The sequence below is a fragment of the Engraulis encrasicolus genome, chromosome 1 (assembly GCF_034702125.1).
Source record: "Engraulis encrasicolus isolate BLACKSEA-1 chromosome 1, IST_EnEncr_1.0, whole genome shotgun sequence".
Taxonomy (NCBI): Eukaryota; Metazoa; Chordata; class Actinopteri; order Clupeiformes; family Engraulidae; genus Engraulis; species Engraulis encrasicolus.
The window spans coordinates 31,915,397-31,937,896 of record NC_085857.1 but is presented as its reverse complement, the minus strand read 5'-3'; the positions used below and the strand labels follow the sequence as shown (position 1 = coordinate 31,937,896).

Here is a 22,500-nt window from a genome sequence, read left to right as displayed (position 1 = left end):
AAACAGCCATTACAGCAATTCAGTGTGTTCCCTGAGACGTAATATAAGCAAAAGGCTAACAGTTGTGCAGTGAGGCAAATCACTACAAGGTCACCACTGAATATCCACCTTGACTCCATGTATTTTCCATTGGTGAGCACCAAAGGCCTATATGGCCAATTGACCAGAAACTCTACTGTTGTGATCATATTTAACGGCTTTAGAAAGGATGTTAATTACACTCCAATTAATTTGATAATCTAAGTCGTAACCTTTCACATTCAGACACACAGAATGTCAACTCTTGGGAGGTCAAAAAGGTGAACTCAGGGCTACGGGCTGAATTTTTCGATTAAGGTAATATGCAATTATACAATTAAAGCAAAACCAAAAAAAAAACAGTTTGCCGCTGAGGCTAATGACAAGGTCCAGGGGTCTTTTGTTCAAAAAAGGTTGAGAACCACTGTGTTAGAGGAATGAGGGAAAACAATGTTAAAGCTACTGCAACATTTGTTTATTTAACTAAATTAAAATCCATTTGTACTGTAAACACACAGAAGCCCCTGTAATGTTCCTGTAGGCGGATTATCTGACCAAAATGTTACACACAGAGAACAGAAACATGTGCCCTAGACCAAAACACTGAGCGAAAAAAAAAAAAATACAGCGAGACCAAAAAACCCACATAGGAAATATGAGCTTCACATCTGTTTGGTTAAAATTAGGCCAAAGGACAGGTTTGTGTTCTTTTCTTTCTCTGTCTCTCTCTCTCTCTCTCACTCATTTTTTTTTCTTTTCATTTTAGGCTACTTCCCTACCCCCATACCCATGCCAAAAAATGAGGTCAACACACGAACGCAGACACACATGCACGTGCAGAGCCGCTGACAGTTTTCGCTGGGCCCAGGACAAAGTCACCTGAAAGGGCCCCTTACCCAATACATACAATGTAAAGGTGATCCAATTCTGGGCCCCCTATCTCCGTGGGCCCGGGACAACATACCCCTTTGTCCCCACTTTTGTCCTGTACACGTGCCCACACACACACACACACACACACACACACACACACACACACACACACACACACACACACACACACACACACACACACACACACACACACACACACACACACACGCACCACACCACACACACTCATCTGAAAATAATTGAGTGGTTAACAATAAAGTTTGCTTGAAAGCTGGTGGTGTTGTGCTTGCACTGTTAACAAGGCGTTGCAACATCATAAAGTTGAATTAGGTTCTGATATTTAAGAGCATTTGTCGAGGTCAGCCGTAACTGTTAACATGCACGTACCCACACACACACATACACACACAAACTACACACTGTACGCACCCATGCACACAACTTTTTTTTCTGAATCCCAGCCAAGAACTTCCCACACCCCCTCTCCAAAATAACTTTTACTTGTCCCAGTTTTGAATATATAGCCCACTCGTGCGCCTAGTAACGGCAAACACATTCCAATGTAGAGCAGGGGATCGTAAACCTTTCTTCTCCCCGTGTGAAGGATGGGAGAGATCTGATGGAAAGCCGCCGGGTTAGTACGTATACCATCGAACGGAAAGCCATCCCTGCATGACTTGCTGTACATTCGTGTCTCATCTGGGCTGCCCTACACAGGCGACGTGTCGTAACTACGCCAACATTGAGATTGAGAAACAGGCCTTCAAAGCCTTGGTATTAGGTTGTATATTGTAGCTAGTTACTGCAAGTATGACGGCCATATCTCTAAAATGGGACACTTTTGGACCATTTGGACTTGGCGCAAGATAAAGGAGGTGTCATGAAGACCATTTTCAGTCTAAACTCATTCTCGATAAAATACGTAGTTACTGCACTTTGCTTTTGTATGGTGGTGGGTGTTTTTTTGGGCACAGATAGTTAAAGGCAAGGCGTTCTGATACTGAAGTTGTGCTCTAATATTAAATTAAACGATATTGCTTGAGGATGATATAATTTTTACTTCCACCATTTTTTGTTTTGTTTCTGATTTTTTGCTGATTTGTACTGATTTTACTGTTATTGTTTTTGTCCACGTAGATGCCAAGGTAGGGAAATTAAGTATACCAGTTGGGGACTTACATAGAAGTGTTATTAATAAAACCATATCATATTACTTACAGCATTGGCATTGCAGCGCTGCTCCTTTGGAATTTCAAGGTTTTTTTTATTGTTTTGTTTTTTCAATCAGTGCTTCGTCGTAAAGTTTGAAAGCTGGAAGTTGGAAGCTGGCAAAGGTTTATGGACAGTCGAAGTTGATGTATGGCACTTGCGCTCGATGCTTGTCTGGCTTGCCAAACCGCAGTGGTTTATGGCTCGCGGCCCCCCTGCGCGGCCATATTTCTTTCGCCTGTGCTGTGACACCGACAGTAAGCACCCCCCCCAAAACCTCCCATCCCTACAACACCAACGCCAGTCACCTCGAAAACACACCCCTCCCTAAGACTGAAAGCACCGGCGTCACCACCCGCTGATCTTTCTTAAGGGTCGACCTATTTGCTAATGGGTAATGACATTTATAACGTTTCAACTGTGATGTAACATTACAGGAATGTGACAGTGTGGCCTTTATTTATTTCAACTATGCTGTGACACAAACGAAACCCAGAATACTATTGTCACCCACTGCTAACACTACCAGCTGTCCTTCTGAGCGATCCTTTTTTGCATTGTCAGTCAACCTAGTGGTGAGAAACGGAATTGCCTCGCAAATTGCCTAAACCAAGAAGACTTTCCACATGTCAAAAACTTACTTTGCCGTACTGCTGTGGCCCATGAAGGGTGGAAAAATGGGGGGGAAAAAACGAATCATATTTTTTATGTTGCTATAACACTTCATTACATTTCGACTGTGCCACTGTGGCACTGATGATAGACCACCCCGAAACATAAGCTGCACCAACTACCAGGCTCCTTTCTGCTACTCAACATACTTGGTAGCCTCTCAGTGTATATCATTCCACATGAGGAATGCTTTACTGTTTGCGTAACTAACTCCAATGAAACATCTATGACACATCACAGACATTCTTCCCTGACAACATTAAAACTAGGTCGTTACCATTCCGGCTACAACAAACTTCATAAAAGAGGTTAACACTCTTCCACGGTTAACAGGCAAATATATTCCTCATGCAAAACCTGGAGGGTGACAGAAGAGGCAACTCAGGTTTGCAAGGTCAATGTGCCTCTCGTTAGCGTATAATTACACGTCTAATTCCTCCGACTGTGACTGTGTGACAGCATGGCGCATGTTGACCTACTTGTTAATGGATAATTATATTCCTCTCTGTTCAGCAGAAGGAAAGGGAAGGGCGAGGAAAGGTTTCGCCTCCATGTCAAAGGGGTGTCTATGTCACGTCTGAGAGGAGACGAGACAAGACGAAGAGAGGCGAGGCAAGGCAAGAAATTCACAGCCTAGGTGGGAAGGGTTGTGAAAAGGGCACCACCAGACTATAAAGACACCACAGTGTCAACCCACCGCCAACCACCAATGACCCAAAAAACCCTAAAAAAATCCTTGCTTGTCTGTGGCCCAGAAATATTATTAACAAAAAACTGCATGGGTGCGGACTTCCCATTAGTATGTTTTTGCTATTATTCATAGCCCACAGTTTAGTCGCAACTGTACAGACAGAGATTCCTTTTGTCTGCAGCTTCGTAATGTGCATCGTTTCACCACTGGAGCGCTGCAATAGTCGTTGAAAAGAAACCTTTCCTCTCATAGTACTAGGGTACTAGAGTACTGCAACATCAGTCAAGTCAAGTCAAGTCGGTTTTATCGTCAATTTCTTTACATGCACTGGTCATACAAAGAATTGAAATTACGTTTCTTACTTTCCCATGCAGACAGACATAGACTTACACGGAGCCTTACAGAAATAATTATTTGAAAAATATAAATTACTACAATTTTCTTAAAAGGTGCATCTGAGCCCCTCAAATATTGACATCTTAACAGAGAAGACACGGCTGAGATGTGTTGCCATTTTTAGGGCCTGAATTTAGGCCTCCCCTGTTCTCAATGGGGATCAATCATATGTGAACCTCATGGAGTTTTCCTTGTGATTTCTTTAAACTGTTTCTTGGAAAGGAGACTGCTGGCAGAGACTACAAGGAAATGACAGAAATACTGAGAACAGGAGTCGGTAAACAGAACAGATTTGCTTCAACAAAATATATTCTGCAAACGTGTTTTTCTTCTCTCTATCGCTGGCAAAAGGCTAAAGCATAAAACCAGAGAGAGAGAGGCTGGAGGTTGGCCGAGAGGGCATAGGGATTTTGTTTACTGATATTTGATCGCGCCACACGGGGAAGTAGATGTTCTGATTGCTTTTCGGAAAATCCTCTACATCTGTTTTGCTTCTAAGAAAAATGAGAAAATTTCATCTACTGTAAAGTATGAGCTCATACACAACTTTCTCTCCTTCTCCTTCTCCTTCTCCTTCTCTCTCTCTCTCTCTCGGTCCCCATGTTTCTGGTCTGGTCTATGAACTCAAAAAAAGTTAACAAATAAGGCCTACTGTAGTGTAAGCATGAGCTCATAGAGTACTTTCTTCTTCCGCTGCCCTGTGTTTTTGACTAGCCTGGCCTTGAACAATGAAGCCGACAACGTTCTGCTTGTGCGGTGGAATTCTCAGCAGACTCTACTGTGTTTGAACGAACGAGAGGAATTTTGCCTCACAAGTCATTTACTTTCCCAGCACCAGTGTACAGCAGGCCGGGGCTGGCCAGGTCTGGGTACAGGCTGTGCTCACAGCAGCAGCAACAACTGTTGGTGGTAGTGGCAGTAGGCTGCGGAGAACCTGGGCCAAGGCCTTAGTGGGTGGGTGGGTGGGCGGGCGGGCGGCTAGTGGTGCTGGTGGTGTGAGTTTCTGCACGTTCCAAATCTGACACTCATCTTTGACACACATCCGATCCCAGCCCTGGCAGTGAAAAAACAGATGTGGTTACGCAAGGACCTTGCGAGGTCCCATGGTGATTCGCTGGCAGGGAGACTGGTCGCCTGTACTGACTGCTCGTCTGTCCTCTCACTTGCACTGACAGCAGGATTGGACTGGTCATCTGGCAAACAGGAACATTTCCCAGATGTGCCGATCCTTTTGTTTTGTTTTTTGTTTGTTTTGTTTTGTTTCCCAAAGAGGCCAGCTCAAATTTAGAAGAGGCGGCCCATTGGTGCATCTTTAACCCATTTAAGCCTTAGGCAATGGCAAAAAACGCCTGCTGAATGCCCAAGCCCTTTGTGGGAAAAGGTGCCCTCAGCCTATAAAAGCCTTAATATATCAGCCTCCGAAGCGCGTAAAACATGAAATAAGTTGCATTTAAACAGTAGGACTCTCGTTGTGCATTAGAATGTGTTCATTCAGCTCTAAAATACCCACATTTTGAATTTTTAAAAACCCTCAAATCTCAAGATCCTGAATGCAGCATTTATGACGCTCCAGGCCAGGCGCCTAGGTCAATGCAGCGTATACGCAGCATCAGGCTTAAATGGGTTAGCACATAAAGAGTGGACTTATGGACTATCATATTATAGTAGCAGGGGAGGGGGTGGTTATGTTAGAGGCGCTGGTCTCGGTCAAAAACAAAATACCCGGGCAGGTTTTTTTTGCCCAACCCAGCAACTGGCTGACAGGGCCCTTTGCTGTCAGCACCAAAGGGGAGTTGAGAGGACGAGGAAATAGGGAGAGCCAAGAACCCTGACCTTTGAACTTTGATCCCCTGGCCTCTATCCATCCCATGGGGAACCGAGCCATTCGACCCAGTCCCAGAGTCGTAAATAGTAGAAGAAGTACTGTAACAAATGTAATTACAACACTGGTGGTATTGTATTATATGTTTTCAACTTTGCAATATCATATCACGAGTGTTGTAGTTACATCTGTAGTACTCCTACTTCTTCTTCTACTTTATACAACTCTGCCCAGTCCCCGCCTCCTCCCCCAGGCAATACGTGACCATGACAACGGCTGTTTCTGATCCTGACCATGAGCTTGTTTACCACGAACACCCCTGTGGGGATATGGTCTCAGCAAAAACACAAACAAGACAAGACTGAAGGTTGAGTTTGACCTGAGCAGTATTTAGATTTTAGACGGCTAAAAGTAGAGGCTTTTACATAAAGTTTAACAAGAAGTTAAGGGAAGTCAGCCAGCTTCACATTACGGTCTACTCACTGTTTACCACCACAAACACCCCTGTGGGGATACTGCAAGCACAAACAAGACAGAAGGCTGAACTTGTCCTGAGCAGTATTTAGAGTTTGAAGGTTGAATGAGGCTGTTTGGTTGAAACAAAGGTTTATAAAGATAATCACGTCATTCAGCATGATATTGAAGACTGTTTACTGTGATTTTGGAGGGAAAAGATTAAGGCTTTTAGCAAAGGTCTATTAAGTTTAGACGAAGTAAGGGGGAAGCAGCGTCCACAACATACTAACTCACTCAGTTTAATATTGAGGTCTATTTATCGTGTTTTTTGAAGGCTAATATGTCACATATGTCACATATGCTTCCCATCAAAATGGGCTAACTGTGATTTTGGAAGCTGATAGCTATTTGCATTGCTATGACAATGCAAAGAGTCTCAAGCAACTGAATAAGACTTGGTCATTACCATTTTGGTGACAATAATGTTATAACAGAGGCTTTACGCTAAGGGGTTAAGTGGGGGGCTGCAGCAACAGTATAATGAACCTCTTTATCGAACCGTATCCATCTTTTTGAAGTCTATCAAAGCCTTTATTACACCTCTTACTACACCTCTTTCTTACCTTTCTGCTTTACTTCCTGCCGGTTCCCTGGGACTCATAAGATTCAACATGAATTAACTAACTCGGAAGTAATATTTGCACCGCCAAACTAAGACACAGGACGGCAGGAAGTACTGGAGAAAGTACTGGACTGGACTAAGACACAGGACGGCAGGAAGTACTGGAGAAAGGCAAAACTCAGTCACTTAACTGACGGGGGAGTGTAAAAGAAGCTTATCTCCAAATATATCGCTTTAAAAGGCCAAAGGTAGGGACAACTAGGAGGGAAGAAGGTTGCAGGATCAGTATCATAGTATGGCATCTCAGGATCAAGTCCCTCAAATTCATAAAGTCTATTAAGTGCATCTTAATAGCGTTGGCATTTTATGATAAAATAGCATAAAATGCCAAAAATTGTACCAAAGTTTAACAGGGAGGTTAGGGGGTTAGGGGAGGTCAAATCAGTATCTTCACCTTCATATTCAAGTAGATTTACTGGCTTTAACAAAGGTCAATAAAGTTGAACACCATATCAAGTGACTAAGCTTCATATCTGTCATGTCTATTTACGGTTCATATTTGAGCGTCATCTTTACCCATGGCGACAGATTATTATTTACTGGCTTTAAAAGAAACTTTAACAAAGGTCAATACAGTTGCTGAAACAGCTGAAACTACAGCATCAGTTATCGTATCGAGTGACTCAGCTTCGTATATACGTCTATTTGCGGTTCATATTTGAGCGTCACCATTATCCATGGCGACAGATTATTATTTACTGGCTTTAAAAGAAGACTTTAACAAAGGTCAATACAGTATAACAGCTAAAGCTACAGCATCAGTTATCGTATCGAGTGACTCAGCTTCATATGTACGTCTATTTGCGGTTCATATGTGAGCGTCACCATTATCCATGGTGACAGATTATTATTAGTACCTTCTCCTGTGGGTTCTGTTTAAGGTTGACCTTAACGATGACAGGCTAACCACAACAAGAGAGAGAGAGAGAGAAAGCAATGTGGCAGCCCCCATATGGTCCCGAATGTGGCAACAAGACATTACGCGCCAAGGTCCCCCCTCTTCAGGCCCTTGCCACCTCGACACCAACAATAACCACCCCGACTCTCTAGACACACACACACACACACACACACACACACACACACACACACACACACACACACACACACACACACACACACACACACACACACACACACAAAACCTCCAACACCCACCTTAGATACCCTGTGACACCCTGCTTAGATACACGCAGCCCCCCTTTGCCACTATGGATAATCCTTTTCCCCGAATCCAACCCCTGCCAACCTCATAGACCTCTCACGTTTACCCCAGAACCTGACCCCTGGCAATTTAATGGGCTGCTATTGCTACTACATTTCATTTACATCTGTACACACACACACAAACAGCCGACACAAACACACTGCCCTCTCCTTCACCCCTTTCTAGGGCTGCACAATTAATCGAAAATAATCGAAAATCGTGATAAATTAGTGAAATCAAAGTCGAAATTTTAATCGTGATTTAATCGTGGCAATAGCGACCTACTTTTGAGAGCATCCTTGAAGCCAGAACATACTGACAGGCTGGTGTTTCTGGACAGAAATCTGTCCACCTAAGTTTCATGCTATTGCCTTTACATAATTATTACAATTCATTTTATTTTGCTCACCCCGTATATAGTTCATTCTTGGTTATGTTTCATCATGTTATAATTTTCAAAAAAATCTGCAAACAATCAATAATCGTGAATCATAATCGTGATTACGATTTTGACCAAAATAATCGTGATTATGATTTTTTCCATAATCGTGCAGCCCTACCCCTTTCCATATAGTATATTCCCAATCATCTTTGCCACCTCGACCAAATACCTCCTTACTCCCCACGACATACGACGCCTGGCAACTTAATAAACCTCTGTCACATCTGCGTTTTACATACACACACGCTCACATCCCCCCGCCCCCTCTCCCATTTCCACTTTGCTAACTTGACTCAGTGATCCCTAGCCCTCAAATCTGACCCCTCCAAGCACCTTAATAGACCTCTGCTCTAGTCGCTGCTGCTAGCGTAGCATTTGGCGTAGTGGTGTTTGTGTCGTTTGTGGGTTTGGATGAACGCCACATGGATGGACCTCTAGGCTTCTAGGAAGCTTCTGTTCTACGTAGTCGTCTCTAGCAGAGCGTGTCCATGTCGGGTTTGGATGAGTGCCCGGGACTTCCAGGTTGGGACTTCTAGAAGGGGTTGTGCTCTAGTCGTTTCTAGCATAGCGTTTGGTGCTGCCGTGTCCGTGTCGCTAGGTTAGGATGAGCGCCTTTGGACCTCTAAAACTAGGACCTCTAGGCCCTACCGTGGCGCATATGGTAGGGCACTCGTTTGCTATGCGGCCGACCCCCCGGCCCGGGTCCTTTGCCAACCCTTCCCCATCTCTCTCTTCCAACTCATTTCCTGTCACCATCTGCACTGTACTATCATGAATAAAGTTTAAAAAAACAGACCAAAAAATATATAAAACTAGGACCGCAAGTGCAGTGGAGTCCCCTCCCCCCCTCCCACCAACGCTCTGTTCTTCGTGATAACTGACTTTTAAGCTTATTTGTTGATCTATTTAAACCCTTTCAGACACAGCGTTATAAATTGGCTGTTAACAGAATGGCACTGACCAAGTCGTAGTGCAGTACTAAATGCCCTGTTTTATGTCATAGACAGTAGTGTAGTACTATGGTACAGTATTTAACTTTTCAATGACAAGTACAGCGTTCCACCGGTGCAATGACGTCCATTTATGCTACAAACTGTACATGTGGAGTTTTGTCACATGAATTTAAGCCCCCTTAAAATCAAAAGGGCTGGGCGACCCCCCATGGATATCAGCACCGACTGGGACCTCCAACACTGGGACCTCCCTAGCAGGCCTCTGTTGTATATATTCACTTTCTACATATTTTTCACTTGACTTTCACTTTTATAGCGCTTTGGTGTCATCATAGTGTCCGTGTGTCGCTGGTGGCGAGCGATGGTTTGGACGAGTGCCCCCGGGGACCTCAAGGCTGGAGCTTAACTGGGCCGTGGCCCCAGCCGCGGCTGCAACCTGAGTGCGTCGCGAGACAACATGATACCCCGTCTCTCCTGTAAACATTAGCACTCGGCTACGGGGCCCCTGTGCGGCCGCAAGGGAGATGTCAACAGCTGAGCGCCAGCAGAATCTCCACACCCCCCCCCCCCACACACACACACACACACATAACTCCACACCCACCGCCACCTACTATGGTTGCCAGATTGGGTGTGTTTCAAATCCTTCCATACGTATACAATCTTCAATCACCCCTTCAACACGCCCAACACACACCCTACCCTACCTTACCCTCCAGCATGCTTCGTCCTGCCCCTCCTGGCTTCAGTTGGGGGGGGGGGTGTACAGTAAGTGAGACGTAAGGGGGGGGTAATGGGTAGCGAGTGTGTGGGTGGGGGTGGGGGGGGTTGTCATCCACAAACACACACACACTCACACACACACACACACACACACACACACACACACACTGCCCTACCCTCCTGCCCCCTCCATCCTGCCCGTCCTGGTTTTAATGAGCCCCAGGGGGAACGTACAGGGTACAGGGTGAGGGGTAATACAAGGGTGTAGGTGTCTGTAAGTGGAACACAAGTCATCTTGCAAAGAAGTGGGGACATGATGAAGTAACGGGTAAAGGGAGGACTGTCATGACGTCATTGCGAGGCGTCATTCGGAAAACATGTCACTGCGGACGGACCAACAGACAGACCAACGGACGGACAAAGCCTCATATAGAGATGCGTGGACGCATCTAAAAAAAGGTTGAGAACCGCTGGTATAGAAGGTGATTAGGGCATAGGGTGACAGTCCTCCCTGCCATCGAATCTGCCATGGGTAAGAGGGTAGGTGTAAGCTTAGGTGTCTAAAGTGGGGAAGGCATGCCACCGAAGTGGAGACATCAACAATTTGGCATGTTACACAGATGACCTGTTTCCCCCACCCTCCACACACACCAAGAACAAAGAACACCACCAAAGGAGAAGAGACGTCTATGAGAGATGTTGTATTTTTAGCCACTAAAAAAGAGCCCTGGCTGTCGCCGGGCCAGGGGGTCCCCAGACCCGGCTTTGAGAACCACTGAGGGATTACAGAGATACGGATGGATGTCTTTCTTCTGAAATATGCAACGGTCGTGAGGACACCAAATCTCCTTTCGCCGCTCTCTGATTACGATGGCCAAGAAAGGATTACTGCACGGTGCCCTACCGGGCCCAGACCCAGGGGCCCAAGAGTCGAGGGGGCCCTGAAGCTCAAGTCTCTTTCTTTTTCTATTCCCTTTCTCACATCACGCTACAATCACACTTTTAACAACATCATCAGCTGATTTTAAAGCACGTCACACATCTGTCTCTCTCTCTCTCTGCCATTGGCAAAGATGAATGAGCCGAGGTAGGGTGGTATAGGGAATGTGGCTCTCTCTGTCTCTGTCTCTGGATCTCTCTCTCTCCCTCTCTCTCTCCATCTCTCTCACTCTCTCTGCTACAGGCAGAGATGAATGAGGTGAGGTGGGGTGGTGAGGTGGGGTGTGTTGCTCTCTGTCACTGTCTGTCTCTCTCTCTCTCTCTCTCTCTCTCTCTCTCTCTCTTTCTCTCGCTCTCTGTCTCTTTCTCACTCTCTGCCATCGGCAAAGATGAATGAGCTGAGGTAGGGTGGTATGGGATATGTTACCCTCTCTGTCTCTGGATCTCTCTCTCTCCCTCTGTCTCTCACTCTATCTGCTACTGGCAGAGATGAATGAGGTGAGGTGGGGTGGTGGGGTGGGGTGTGTTGCTCTCTGTCACTGTCTGTCTGTCTGTCTGTCTCTCTCTCTCTCTTCCATTGGCAAAGATGAATGTGTTGAGGTAGGGTGGTATAAGGTATGTTGCTCTCTCTGTCTCTGTCTCTGTCTCTCTCCCTCTCTGTGTCTGGTGCTTTGGTAAGGCTTCAAATTCAGGCCAAGTGTTCCCTGCCTGCCCAACGACACAGGTCCTCTTGGAGCCCCCTTTGTAGCAACAGCAATACAGCAGAAAGGAGGGGGGGCATGTGTACTGCATGTTACTGCACTGTGCTACATTTCAAGGAATCTCTTTTCCGGTAAGACTACACACTGCATGCCTGCATCTGAGGCCTGCGTTTACGATCCTGAGAAATGTTTGCGGTGAGATTTTGAGTGTGTGTGAGGTGGGGCTCCATACTTTTCCCAGACACGAAAAGCCAAAGTTAACACACAAAGCAACACAGTCGGTAGTGGGGACAGAGGGGGTGATATTTCAAGTATGCGGTGTACTGACATGACCCAGATAGATCCGTGGTAAAACTCCTAAAAGCAGAGCCTAATGTCTGTGTTTTACATCAGGATAAATCCGTGAGACTCCTCTGTTAGGTTTACCCAGGTTAGGTGACCTCCAGAAAAACCTGCTCTCTGAAATACCTTCAAGCCTTCAGGAATTGTTGATTCGACGTGTAATTGTTCAAAGTGAGGTGGAAAATACACAGGAAAATGCCCTGAAAAACTCACTTTCTGAAATACCCTGCTTCTAGAAATCACAACAAAATGGAGGTGGAAAATCGCTCTGAATTGACATACCTGCATTAAACCCGCTTTCTGAAATAACCTGTTTCTAGGAATCGCAACAGAATGGTAGAGGGGCAAAATTGTGCAACAACCAGTTGATGGGTCATTGGCGTTTTTAGTGGCAGAGGTCACGTGGTGCAAGCACAGCTGATGCCACTACAGGGTTTCTGCACATTTTGGATCACCAAATATAAGACTTTTTAAGACAAATATAAGACCTCTGATGATAAAATATAAGACCACCGCTCGGGGTGAGGCATTGCAATATTGCTAATGTTATTAATTTGCATTGCTATAATGAAATGTAGGCCTAGTACATAATTATATATAATAAACAATATTATATGACTACTGTGCTTTTATAGTGTAGCCTAGGGTAAACACAGTGTAAGCAGTAGCAAGGCGTAACTGATCTGTAGGCCTACAGACACCACGCATGCAGATGGTCAGTTAACTGACAACTGGCATTAAATTGAGGGTCCCACGCATGTTTTGACAGCCTATGGAAAAATCAGATGAATGTTCATCAAATGCCTTTAAATGTACACATTAAAAATGGCTCAACAATTCATCATTTCTGATGGATAAATAGTTGAATGCACTTTGCTATTAGGAGAGAGGACACCTGGTGTCAAAAGGGTTAAATGTACGACTACTCTGAGTGACTGCCGTTTCTCCTCCTCCAGCTCGCTTTATCAGAGACGGGTAGCAGAAGCAAGCGTTCTACTTTGAGCTTAGCCTGTCTGAAGTTTGTTGTTCTCTAGATGGGAGCAAGACACAGCGCACAACTTGGAAGCGATTTCCACCATGTCCATAACAAGCATTTAGCGCGTTTACCGTTGCCCATCTGGTTACCGATTTGGACATTACGCACCTCGCCAGATCATTGGCTTCGTACATATTCTGTTACTCATCCGATTTCGTATTGCCTCGCGCTCACTTCCTCATGCTGTCATCATGTTAACGAAATCATTTTGCATTTGACAGAGGCATCAATTAGCCTGTCACGTATCTAGAGGCGATTTTGAAAGTGTAGGCTATTGTATGAAGGAACAATTATTTTCGAATACAGTCATAATGGACTTTATGAAATGAACCCTTTACATTTAGCAAACGCTTCTACCCAAACGCAAGGACATGGCTAACATGCTTACGATGGACAACATTTAAAACTTACCCTCAACGACCAATGATTAGGCTATGCGTCCTCCCGACACAGTTAACATCAAGCTTCATATTCCGACGTTGCTTTGGATAGCTAACTGTTTTATTTCTTGTCCTCAAGCCACATTACACTGAACTTGCATCCATCTGCCCATCTCGATTCACGTTCATATTTTTTCGACCACTTTTCCCACTGTTTCTACTAGAACATGCAAGTAGGCTAGACGCTGCGCCCACAGGTCTGCGGCTGCCCCCCGCTGTGTGGCCAGCGGGCTGCGCTGCGCCACAAACACAGATCAGTTTCATCTACTTTTCCGCATCTTGATAAGGGACGTATGCCGGTTAAATAAGGTTTATAGCGTCAAAAAAATAGACCTTTTTTCTTACACTCAAGCTACCCAGATGAAATATAAGACCTCCCACGTAAATATAATACCACACTTCCAAAAATTGGCGAAATATAAGGCTTTATAAGACCTTAAAAACCAAATATTAAAAGTAAGACTTTTTAAGACTTTTTAAGGATCCGCGGAGACCCTGCACTATTGTATGGATTAAAACATCATCATTTTTGTTGGATTATGCAGAATATACTAATAACACGTACTGTAAATGAAACATGTTGAACAAATAATGAATGGATGTTCTGGTGCTCAGTGTTGCCAGATGGAAAATGCTAAATTATCGTACCAAAACATTTTTGGGGGCTTTTTTGGGTGGAAATTATCGCACAAGACCCAAATTGCTGTTTCAAGGCATCTAAATGAACTGAATGACAACTCTGAAATGATCGTACATCATGTTTTTTTGATCGCACAGAGGGAAAAAATGGACAAAATGATGGTACAAATACGATAATTATCGTACATCTGGCAACACTGCTGGTGCTGCTGATATTTATCTGGCTTACCTGCCAAAGTGTAGTCCATGTCGAAGCCAAAGCATTTGATCTTCTCCATGGCCAAGCTTCTGTTTACAAACACCCTGTGGGGGAAGGGGCAGAGAGGGATAAAAAGAGACAGAGAGAGAGAGAGAGAGAGAGAGAGAGAGAGAGAGAGAGAGAGAGAGAGAGACTGTGATGAGATCATGGTTGAGCAAAGCAAACATCAACTGTAATGGCTCCTACATCTGGTGACAGACTATAAATAGAAGCTTGATGAATGGTTTACAACGAACGTTTAAACACACCAGGGGGATAATATGTGGTTTTAAAGGGTGACCATGTACAATGTGACAGTCTGGGACACACATAAAAAAACAGGGGGAGCTGAAAATGAACATTCTAAACAAAGGCCAGGGTAATAATTGTGTTTTTTAAAGAGTGACTACCAAGCCTACAATGTGAAAGGAGGATGGAGGAAAACTGAAACAAGAACATGACATAGACAGCTTGGCAAGATAATAAAGGCTTCAACATTTCTTTCTAGATTTGAGAAAAAAAATGCTTTCCTTTCTTCTACACAGGGTTACCCTAAACGGTGTGAGGGTTCACGACAAAGTTCTAAAAAGAGAAGGTAACACAGATAACAAAATGTGACGTAAGTTGAAAAGTTGGAGAGTGTTGTGAAGTTTGAGTTGTAGTGTTAATTCAATACTTGAAGAGTACCCTGGGACCACATACACTCCATAAGATGTTAAATCAACTCTCTAAGTGTTGAATTAAATTCTGTTTTTTTACTGTGCTGTTCCAGCACAACTACATTGCTGCTCTCGGAGGAGGCGGACGTGTTTCTTCAGAGCTCCCAAGCTCTCTTTCCCCCTCCCTTTCCCCTCTCTCCTATCTCTTCCCCTGCTGTTGCACTCTGTCTTGTCTGACTTAATTCTGCTGAGACTCCACGCTGTCCTGTTCTCCTGAAAAGAAATTAACAATGGATTTGGTCAACTGGTCTATCAACGCAATTGACACCATCTTTTCGAAGATCAAAGTGGGTTCGGGGGAGCCCAACTGTCCTGATGGGACAACGGCGACTGGCTGATGGACTCGTGGGGAAGTGGAAAGTCATGTGTCTGGCTCCGTTAAACATTGAGGACGTAGAAGATGTCTACACTTTCGGCTACTTGGTGGCAAGTTCCTTGGGAATTGGATTATCCTTGGGACTGCTGTACCGCATTTGCTCAAAGGTATGGGCAGCCATTAGCGGCCCCAGGCTGTCCTGCTCAATTGATCGGGTGGGCAGTGAGATTCGAGCACAGAATGTGGTCGTGAATCGCGCTTTGGAGGGTTTTGTGGCTGGTCATCGCCAGATGGACAAATTGATGGAAATGGTTGTGGCCGGACATCGCCACCTTGAAGCTATTGATCGCCGCATTGATGGACTTGTCGCGCACGATCGCCAGATGGAATCGATCGGCTTGGAAGCTAGGTTGCTCAACTTCAACTGTATGTGAAACGTGTGGCCAGTCACATGAGAATTACTGCAGAATAGAAAAGGAATGTCTGCATAACCCAAACATAAATCTTATTTTGCTTTGGCGCCCCAGCTGCAGCTGCAGCGACCTGACCTAGGCCAGGACTCTTATCTCTCCTTGGAGGACAAGCAACGTCTGGACTCTCTGCCTCCCCCCCAATTACCACTGGCACCTGGAGATGTTTTTCACTTGCTATGGGACAGTGCGAGGCCACCCCTGGGACGGTTTGAGCTATGGCTCAGAGTGGGGTGATAAGCTATCCAGTGCCCACCCCTCCCCTTAATCTTCAACGCGTCCTCTGGTTCTTTCTGCTACCCACCCCTACCCCCACCCCCCTCCCCCCGGTTTTGATACATTGTCTTGTCTTTACTGCTTATGCTATATATGAGGTTTTTTATTCTATGTCTTGATGTTGTAATGTGTTTGCAATGTGGAGCTATGGAATCTTTTTTTTTCCTCATCCTTACCCAATGTTTGTATAACACTTTCAGACAAGACTTCCGGGGCGCTCCCTCGCGTGCGACCCAGCAGCCTGTGTCTCTGTCTTTCAACATCATTGACTGATGGAGACTGGGACCGCAAACTGAATTGCCCTTCTGATGGGACTAATAAAGTTATCTGAATCTGAATCTGAATCTTGTGTTGGACAAGCTCAGCAAACACTTGTGTCGGAGCTTGTAAACTGTCAATGAATCTTCAAAGAAGAAGAAGAAGAAGAAGAAGAAGAGAACAAAGAAAGATGTCTCAACCCATCAGTCCACTACAGCTTCTCAAAGGTCTTCAAACAGGGCTACATCAACCATTTACCCTTTGATTATTTTTTTACCACTACCTTCAGTTTCCATCGCAAGGACAACTGCCGTTTTTTTCGTATACATATACTGTATGTACAAATGCATCAGCACGAGATAAGACAAGCTCAACACTTCAGTTCACTAAAGCTTCTGAAAGATCTTAACGGTTTGAGCCATCTACCGACTTAACTTTCAATCGAGGTCAACTGTCTTTTTTTTTTTCACATACAGACAACTACATGAGAACCAGGGAAGGCAGCTCATCGCAACGGACTTAAAATAGAGCTGCATCAACCATTCATGAACTTCACTTTTAATCCAGGGGGGACAACTGTCGGTTGTTGTTTTTTTTCATACATGTAGACAACTGCAGAAGCACAAGAGAAGATGGCTCTCACAACATGACATAATGTACAAACAGGGCTACAGCAACCATCCTCCAACTTCAGACTGAATCCAGGGGGGTCAACTGTCTTTTTTTATTTACATCGACGACTGCATAAAGCTACGTGTACACCAAGAGCAACCTACGCTACCTGAGCGATGGAAGTCATTATTTCAGCGAATTAGTTCAGCGAATAAAATGACCAAATCGCAATCGCCAGGAGCGAAGCGACCTAGCGATCAGAGCGAATTTCAGCGATTAAAGTCAAGCTAATACAGCATTATGGTAATGAGCTATGACATGGTTTGTCGAAAACCAACTGGAATGTTCATATCTCCGAATGGCCCAGGCTGACAAGCACCCTCTTGACCTCATAATAAGCTGACAACACCCCCTTAGTATTAGAAATACATGTAGACTAATGTGCAACTGAGCGGGCTGTAGAGCCCCCATTGAGAAAAACTACTCTACGAGATGTTAAATCGACTCTCAAAGTATTTATTTTAGTATGTATACAGTACACACTCATTTACTATATTCAGTCCACACAAAGCCTCTTGCCTGTCTCCTCTGGATCAACCTGACAATTATCTCACCGCTGCAGTTCTCAGTACCCACCGGGACATTCAGAGAAGAAAGAGAGAGATAAAAGAGAGAGAGAGAGAGAAAGAGAGAGAGAGAGAGAGAGAGAGAGAGGGAGGAGATGGTGTAGGCTGCTGCATACTACAGGTAATTCGCATTGTACGAGCGAGCGACCCTGACATGCTCTTTCTCAGCGGTTCTCAAACTCTTGAATAAACGCCCCCCGCCCCCCCTGGACGTCATCATAAGCCTCCCAATGCCCCCTGGACCTCATCATAAGCCTTCCAACGCGCCAGACAGGGGCACCGTGTACTTGAGAAGAGCAGAACTAGGGCTAAGATTTTGGCAAAATGTTCATCTGGAAAGCTGTCGAGGTATGTTGCTCTGTGATGACATTAAGCTGACCAATAACAAACTCTGTTTCACAACGTATCAATGATGAGCTGCTATTAGCTTCAATATCAGCATTAACAAATATTAACAACAAAAATTCTTCAGAAAACACTGTAAAAATAGGCTACATACAGTACATGTATACTGTATAACCAAACTCTTGACTAGTCTGAAACTAGTCGCGTGTTTAAGAAATGAAATGTCCCACTTCCTACAAAAATTCTCTCAGGTAACGACGACAAACAACCCTACCCCCTCCCTCAACTCCACAAAGCCCACCCCACCCCTTAGTAACCCCCCACCCCCACCCACCCCTTACTAACCCCACACCCCCACCCCACCTCTTTTGGGGTTGGGGTGTCAGGGGTGGGCGGGGGTCGAGTTTGGGGGGGGTGGTGACGCTTATTAGAAACTCACCTTGTCGCCGGGCCATATTGGACGAGCTCCCATTTGGATTTTTGCCAGCCAGCGAGAGTGTAAGGCATGCTGTACCGAAGCACCAACTGAAAAAAAGCGAACTGAAGCCCCAAGCTCACGACGGGTGGCTTTACAGTTCACCCACATACAACCACACCGCACACACCTGCCCCCACGGCTATGACCCTATACAGACGTTATGTTACGTGCATACGGAAAACCGGAATAACAAAAGGACCCTCCCCACACACACACACACACTCTCTCTCTCTCTCTCCCTGTCTCTCCCTTTTGATGGTACTTTGCTTTCTTTACCATTCAGCTTGTCACTTGTTCCGCAACTGATTGTGCTCATTTCCGCGGCATTCTCTGTTGTGTTGTCTGTTATTGTTGTGTGTGTGTGTGTGTGTGTGTGTGTGTGTGTGTGTGTGTGTGTGTGTGTGTGTGTGTGTGTGTGTGTGTGTGTGTGTGTGTGTGTGTGTGTGTCTGTGTTTGTATGTGTTAGTGTGTGTGGGTGGGGGTGGTGTGGTGTGGTGTGGTAAGGGGGAATGTGCAGGGAGGGTGGGTGGGTGAGTGGGGAGGGGGGGTGGAGTTGAGAGGGTTTGAGGGGGATTGAGTGGACTGTTTGGGGTATGTTTGGGCATGTTGTTTGTTAGTTTGTTTGTTGTTTACTTCACCTCAAAGATATCATCCAGAACAATCAAGACTGAGTCAGAGGGCAAAAAAAACATACGTGACATAACAAGGTTTAGTTCAGGACTTCAATAGGTGTGGTAACTGTGGTATCTGCCCATTGTAAACTGTTTGTCCTCTTCCCACACGCATTTCATTCACTATGGATTTGTTTTCTATTTTCAATGAGGAGAAATAATTTCAAATTTACAGGAACATTTATGTTCCGACGCTGGATTGCTCAGAATCTCGCCGATTTGTTGCTTTTGTGGATAATGTTATTTAGAATTTGGCAGGGTAGAATGTCTACCCCGCTGTTAAAGAGTCTTATTATCCTGCCAGTATTGACCAAATTTTGGATAACTTGGACTTTGGACGGCAAGATTATCAGATTATCATCAGTCTCTGCTTCCGACTTTTATCACACACTGTTCTCAGCCGTCCACCACATGTAAACAAACTCATCCTGATCACAAACAGGGGGGGCACAGTGCATGTGTGTGTGTGTGTGTGTGTGTGTGTGTGTGTGTGTGTGTGTGTGTGTGTGTGTGTGTGTGTGTGTGTGTGTGTGTGTGTGTGTGTGTGTGTGTGTGTGTGTGTGTGTGTGTGTGTGTGTGTGTGTGTGTGTGCGTGTGTGTGGGCAAAGCGGCACAGGTCGTGCTTTTGCAGGCATGTTCTGGAGTTAGAGGGTGGGTGAATGACCAGAGAGCATATGCCATCTGCTACCCTGACCATCAACAGCAAACAAACTCACCACCAGCATGCTCACCACTGCCACACAGTAAAACAAAAATGAAGAGAGTACTTTGGGACCAAATAAACCAAATCGACTCTTTAAGTGTACAATAACACTACATTTTTACTGTGTGTACTACTGTCCATAGTATGCAACAAAAATATATATATTAAAATATATATATATATATATTATAATCACAGGGTATGTATGTTATAGCAATTCCACATTTTGCAGTAAAATATTGAAATTATTGTCAATTGTGATCCTCTTTGATCATGATCTTCCATCAAAAGACAAAACAGGCATTTTATATACTTGCAATTTGTAATAAACAATTAACTTAATGTAAACACACTGATGACACTCTCATAAAGTGCACAATTGAAATACAATAATGTAAAGAATAAAAGTGAGGACAACAAACACTTGAGTGAATAGTAAGTAGACATCACTCTGATACTGATTGTAAACGTCCATTCTCACTGCAAGACGATCTATACGAATTCTTGTACTTGATTTCACGATTCACGATTTAATGCCGTCATATCGGCCACCCCTACCCCTGCTGTAGAGTGTATTTGGTCCTACAGTACTCTCTAAGTGTTGAATTAACACGGCCCCTAGCCCTACACCAGGGTTTCCCAAACTGGGGTGCGTGCTCCCCTGGGGGTGCGCAACCTGCTACAAGGGGGTGCGCGAGCTGAATAGAGCAATGGCTGAGATGTGTGCTTTAGTACAGCATTAATGAACATTAAGTTTTTAATTGCTTGGTGAATCGTATGCTGGAAGTGTCCGTCTGAAGTGCAATTTATAACTCCTAGACTTGTCATGCAACAAGTTCCATTGGAATGAAGGCAGAAAAAGCGTCAGGTCAATTCAAAATGAGGATTCCAGAAATGACAGCATAATGTGCGCGTGTGCAACATTCGCTTAAGGGGTGCGTGAACCACACTGAAATGTACATGGGGGTGCGCAAGGGGAAAAGTTTGGAAACCGCTGCCCTACACCATTCATGCACGGAAAGGCTGGGCTAGTGTTGACACAAGGAGCGATACAAAGAGCGTAGAGAATAAAGACTAAAACGCAGATGCACACACACGCACACGTGCACACACGCACACACACACAAACACACATACAGTACACTTAAAAACATCCACACCAGAACAAATACACCTTATCACAGACACACACGCAAACACGCGCACACGCACACACACACACACACACACACATAAAGATAACCAGGATTACACACGATTGCCTTCACAAGACTAGCAAAACATTGTGGCCATCTCTGGTCCTATTTTATGCTGACTCCAGTGTTCTCCGAGAGGCGGCCTCCAGGCTCAAATATTCACCTGCTCTTATCGCCGTGGTTACAGGTGACAGAGCAGAACTGAAGGCTCAAGGGCTTATTCACGGCGTATTTAGGAACATTGTACATTTTATGTTAAAAGGGACACTGTGCAGGAAATGGTCAAAAAAGGTACTGCAACTATGCTGCTCATTGAAACTGGGCTGCCTATTACCAAATTTGAGCTTTACATGGAAGTGTACTAAGTAATAAACACATATTTTCTAGTATGGTCCACGTACAGTTAGTTTTGCAGCTAAAAATGGCCATTTTTGTAAATTCAAAATGGCAGACCATGGAGAAGATCCCCCTTTTCATGTATGAAAAATGCAATTTTTCCAGTCATAATGAATACTTAGAATGTGATGCTGGTGGTAAGTATTCATGAAAAAGGTAACATTAGTGAATGGGCAGCATGAATTCTGGAAATAAACAACTAAAAATCTCACAGTGTCCCTTTAAAAAATGATATACCCCAGCCGTGGCTCAAGCGGTTTGATTGCGGCCTGAGGTCATTTGCAGTTTTGCCAGCCGCGATGTAGTCTCCGTCTCATCTAGCACCGTATCCAGCCAGGAGCCTCGGGCACCGCTCAGCTGTCTGCTTTGTAAAGCCACGCGTCCAACTCTCGCCTCGATCGACACATCTATGGACAATCTGATACTATGGACATTTCCTATACTGCTTATTTATTTAATGTGTGTATTTATGTTGACATTTTTAGTCTAATGATTTCTGCACGGTGTGGAGTTTTACCAGAACCGTCATTTCACTACAAGCTTATGGCTTTGTATGTGACAAATAAACTACTCTCTCTCGCTCTCTATCTGATCCTTCCCCATCTCACTCTCTCGCCACTCGTCTCTCTCTCCCACTGTTCTGGTTCAAATAAAAAGCAGAAAAGCCCAAAAAACCTCTTCAAATGATCAATATGAATAGCGATCACCCAGTATCAAATTAACTAATTATTAGTAGACTCTGGCTGAAATGTTATAGTAATGTTGTCTTTTTTTTCAATGGACGAGGAAGCATTGTACTGAAGGAACTGAAGGAACTGCATGCCCTCCGAGACTACAGGAATTCCAAGTGGGGTGTGGGGGCGGGGGCTAAAAGTGTGTAAAACGTAAACAGTCGATAGGGGACGGCAGATACAGGGCTCTGTCTAGTGTTGTC

The 22,500-nt window shown here is 44.7% G+C and overlaps 1 protein-coding gene across 1 annotated transcript in view; it reads right to left on the bottom strand.

Moving 5' to 3' along the window:
* The window catches only part of nt5c2b (5'-nucleotidase, cytosolic IIb), a 75,010-nt gene that overhangs the window by 40,870 nt on the left and 11,640 nt on the right, over window positions 1–22,500 (bottom strand). The window contains exon 3 of the mRNA XM_063200099.1: window positions 14,492–14,565. Coding sequence (XP_063056169.1) covers window positions 14,492–14,565 — 74 coding nt within the window. The remainder of the gene's footprint in view (window positions 1–14,491; window positions 14,566–22,500) is intronic.